Source organism: Asparagus officinalis, chromosome 3 (genome assembly GCF_001876935.1).
Source record: "Asparagus officinalis chromosome 3, Aspof.V1, whole genome shotgun sequence".
Taxonomy (NCBI): domain Eukaryota; kingdom Viridiplantae; phylum Streptophyta; class Magnoliopsida; order Asparagales; family Asparagaceae; genus Asparagus; species Asparagus officinalis.
In genome coordinates this window covers 81,883,899-81,888,172 of record NC_033796.1, presented here as the reverse complement: position 1 = coordinate 81,888,172, position 4,274 = coordinate 81,883,899, and the positions used below count along the sequence as shown (strand labels likewise).

At 34.2% G+C, this 4,274-nt stretch overlaps 1 protein-coding gene and 1 long non-coding RNA gene across 2 annotated transcripts; both read right to left on the bottom strand.

Moving 5' to 3' along the window:
- LOC109835351 lies at nucleotides 304-1,412 on the bottom strand. The gene is made up of 5 exons (XM_020403330.1): nucleotides 1,331-1,412; nucleotides 1,041-1,247; nucleotides 869-976; nucleotides 685-786; nucleotides 304-345 (listed from the first exon to the last, which is right to left on the bottom strand). Exons 1-5 carry the CDS (start codon nucleotides 1,331-1,333, stop codon nucleotides 304-306), a joined length of 462 nt encoding a protein of 153 aa, XP_020258919.1. The 5' UTR covers nucleotides 1,334-1,412.
- On the bottom strand, nucleotides 1,824-2,173 carry LOC109832357. The gene is made up of 3 exons (XR_002244727.1): nucleotides 2,127-2,173; nucleotides 1,970-2,053; nucleotides 1,824-1,901 (listed from the first exon to the last, which is right to left on the bottom strand). It is a non-coding gene; the product is annotated as an uncharacterized LOC109832357 (long non-coding RNA).

Sequence of the window (4,274 nt, the reverse complement as noted above, 5' to 3'; positions counted from 1 at the left end):
TAAGGCCCTCCCTGTTTACATATTTGCATATATCAATCCAATCTCCATCCGTTCAGTCAAAAGCTCTGAAAACTAACTCAAGTGCGTACAGTTCATGAAGCCTTTGACCGTAAAAACTATTCACCCGGCCGCCTGTTTCCGTTCAAAAAAGAAGCCTCGTAATTGGACAAGCTAGCTAAAGCATATACTTGTCTAGAAATTGATTTTCAGAATAAAAGAGAAGATGGATTTTCAAATTTGAAGGTAACAACACATTATTATGCATTCATTTTTTAAGTGAAATTAAATTACAGCTATTTGGTCTTACAAGCCGTCGTTGATGTTTGTGAAACCCCAGAAAAAACCCTAAAAGTTAAAAAACTAAAAAATTACTCACTAATTACTGATAATTGTCTTCTCAAGTTAATTAATTTTGATAATTATAAGATGTGGTATGTAATCATGCATATTTGCCAAACGAGGAGAAGAGTGATTATCGTGGGCCCACTCTGGTTCGCTCTTGTCATCTACTAGTCATAACATATAAGAAGGTTGGATAACTTGATTATTAATACCACTATTTTTGGTCAATAAAAGGTCCACAAATATTCGAATCTCCACACACATAAATAAATGGTATTCGAACATTGATGAATTCTAATTAGAAATACATGTGTGCCAATATGAAATTAAGCTTATACTTACATGCATATCCTTAATTTTCGTCATCTTTCCCTCCTTATCATAGCCCTCGGGTGGTGTATATGCACTTCTAGCAAGAAGAGTTGGCGGCATAGTCAAGGCGTCCTATGATTAATCAAATTTCAAGTTATTTCTAATAACGTATGAAAATAGTAACATGAGTTGAGTTTTAATATTTTGATCTAACCGGATTTTCACGCAAATATTTATGCTCGATCCGAGCGTAGGGAGTAGCTCCTAGAAAGTGATCATATAGCTTTGCACCGCGATTAGCCGATGCTATCGAACATTTATCCTTCAAAATAAAGTAATTTTTCAGTATATGTGGTGGTAATATAATTAATTAAAAAATAACTCACCTTCTTCTCGCCCTCCCACTCGATAATGAGAGTCATCCAATTATAAGGAGGAACCCTCTTATCAAGCTGATGAATCCGCTTCCAATCAATGGTTATATCTGTAAAGTATTGACTCTTAAGTCTACTCCTCCACCCCCGAAGCATCTTGCTCGCTCTACTCATTACGTAATCCCAAGAGTCCGGGTTGTCCTCAAGGCAATAGTGATTCTACAAATTAGGTGTTACAAAAACATGCAATATTAAAAAATTAAATAAATATTTATTGAAAAAACAATATAATGAATAATTACCATGAGCCTCTCCCATATCTTCTTTATTCCATTCCATTGTTGTTCATCAAAGTTATGAGCGATGTTAATGTGGTGTGGGTCTCTGATTAAACAACCGATCAAATTATTAAATCTGACCGCGTAATCTCCAACTGGAATGTTGCCCATCCACCCCAAAATGGCTCGATAACCTTTAGGAGGTACCTTCGTAAACAGATCACTACCGTGTCTACCGGCCTTCTCGTAGTCCTTGTTCCCTACAAAGACAGAGAGATATTTTTTTAAAAACTTCAATAATTAAATAACGAAGATTGATCAATATTTTACATGATATTCTTACCCATTTCCCTCAACTTATCTGACATCGCCTTTTCTAGTCTCTGCTTTATTATACTATCCTTGTTTTTAATGTCTTCTCTCCTTTTTTTATAGTTCCTATCGCATTTCTTTTGCAATGTGATAGCCTTTTCTGGTAAGGGGATGGAATTTACTGCTTCAGTCCATGGACGGAGACATTCAACTTCCGACTGAGAAGATCTCGCAAAAGACTCGTGTTGGATCTCGTCATCACTGGATCCATCATGATGATTGTCTGCAATATAAAATGTGAAATAAATATTTATAGGAACATAAAATATCCATGGACATTAAAATTAATACCTAGACCAGGCGATGAATCCCGATGATGACGTTGACTCATAGGTGGACTCATAGGAGATGCATGTGTATCTGTCCCCGCAATATCTACGAAAGTAATAAAAATAATATAGGTAAATAAGTTTCTCAATTAACTTAATGATATTAAATAAATTAATACCTTCAACGGGTGAGGATCCATGTAGAGATAATGGACTACTATAAGGTCGTGAGGACATTCCTACACGTAAAAAATATAATTATAAATGCGAAATATGCATATTTATATCACAAACATAATTTATTTGAACAAATTAATATTTATACCTGATGATGAATTTGCTTGATTGTGGGAAACTTCCCCTATGCGCTTTATCCTTCGGCTCATCTGCATCTTAAATGATTATTCAATTTATTGAAGCAAAATAAGTGAATGTTGAAAATTGCATTGACAAAATAAAAAATATATATTAAAACGACAAAGTTAATACTTTAAATTTTAAAAGTACTAATATTTCGACATTCAATCTCCTACATTACGAATATCAAGCCGATTTTGCGGAGTATACATATTAAGATGGACATTTTGCGGGTATGAGTAATTAGGAAAAACTTCTCCTTCAGTCTCATTTGGATCATCAGAACCCTCTATGTTTTCATCGAGAGAAAGTTCAACAAGAGTTCTCGGCTCCTTATACAATGCGACCCAAACCTTCGGCTGTCTAGGATCTTTGACATAAAAGCACTGAGTAGCCTGCTTTGCAAACATGAACTTCAAATCGGAGTAAATCTCCTTGTCTAGATTTACAAGATTAAAGCCATATGCATCTCTTGTTATTTCAGCATGACACCATCAATTATATATTTTCAGAATTAGTCACAGAGTGATTCGTGGGAGGTTTTTGCCATCACGGTGTGATTACTTCCTGATCGTTTCTTGAATATCAAGATGCATGGTAACTCCTACATATACCTCTAGAGAAGAGATTTAATTTCATGCATACGCTTAGTTTACAAATTAAACGAGCTCAAACCTCACCGCAATAGTTTCTCCGTCAGTAGACTTTATTATTTTAAAACTGATTGTCTGCATTGTTGATATGGAAAAATTAATGTCAGTCTTCTAATGGAAATCATTGGTTATATTTTTTGATTAAATGGAGATATGCTTTTGTAAGTGAGTATTTGCATGATTGTTGATGTGAAAAATATTTTGTAAATGCACAATATATATTTTGTATGCAGAATTAAATGGATTTGTGATATTGTGTTGGGATGAGACGTTTATATATATATGCTATAAAGGTGAAACAAAAATAGGGTAGTGCTAATTTCTGCAATAATTTTTTTCAAATATTATTACATCATAATCAGAAATTCCATCTTGGATGCTTCTCCATCAAGTATATGCGTGTGCATCCGAGACAACAGTTCCGTCTAGAATGCTACATTCTAGACGGAAACATTCTAGATGGACCATCCTAGGAGGATAGTCATCTGGGATGGCCATTGTAAACGGATTTTTAGGCATCATAGATGGATTTTCCAGCCTAATGCTCAAATTTCTACTGATGATGCAATCAAATTATTCTCCATGTTGATGATTGCAAATCAGCTATAAATTGCACTTAAATGCCCTATAGTTTCACCAACCTTACACTTAAGTGACCTTTAATTCAAAACCGAGCAAATAAATACCCCAAAGTATTTAAATATTGCAGATAAATGCTCTGAAGATTTAAAATGTTGTGCTTTGGTGCCCTCTTGTTTACCCAATGGTGCATATAAAATACCCTCAGTTTGTAAATAGCCTCACCTAAATACACTAATTTCTAAAAGAAACACCTTAGTACCCTCTGTTATGTGGTGTTCTTTAATATGCAGAGAAACTTGGTTGTTTTTAACTTTAGAGCATTTATCTGTAATATTTAAATATTTTGGAATATTTATTTGATCAGTTTTAAAATAGAATTCTCTTGAGCGCAAGATTAGTGAAAATATATGACATTTAAATGCAGTTAAGCCTTGCAAATCATTGATAGTTTCATTTTGTCTAAAGCTATCTGGACACGAGTTTTGATTTTTGCTATTATGACAAGGGCAATGGAACAGATGGACACATGGGAAATAAGGTTATTACGTGGTTGTTTTTCTTTAAGCTTCTCTGAGCTTCTATCCTTGAAATGTTATTATATTGTTTTTTTAAGTTATTCACTGAGGTTCTATTCTTGAAATGTTGAGTTGTGTATTCTGTCTAGTAGGGATGCTACACCGTTTCCGTATCCATATCCGATGAAAAATTCGTAACCGCATTCGTTAGGATACGGAT

What these genes read in the sequence shown, in the direction of transcription:
- LOC109835351 (XM_020403330.1), bottom strand. An exon ending in AGTGGGAGGGCGAGAAGAAG is followed by an intron (nt 977 to 1,040) that starts GTGAGTTATTTT and finishes TTTATTTTGAAG; the next exon opens with GATAAATGTTCGATAGCATC. An exon ending in AATATTTGCGTGAAAATCCG is followed by an intron (nt 787 to 868) that starts GTTAGATCAAAA and finishes GATTAATCATAG; the next exon opens with GACGCCTTGACTATGCCGCC.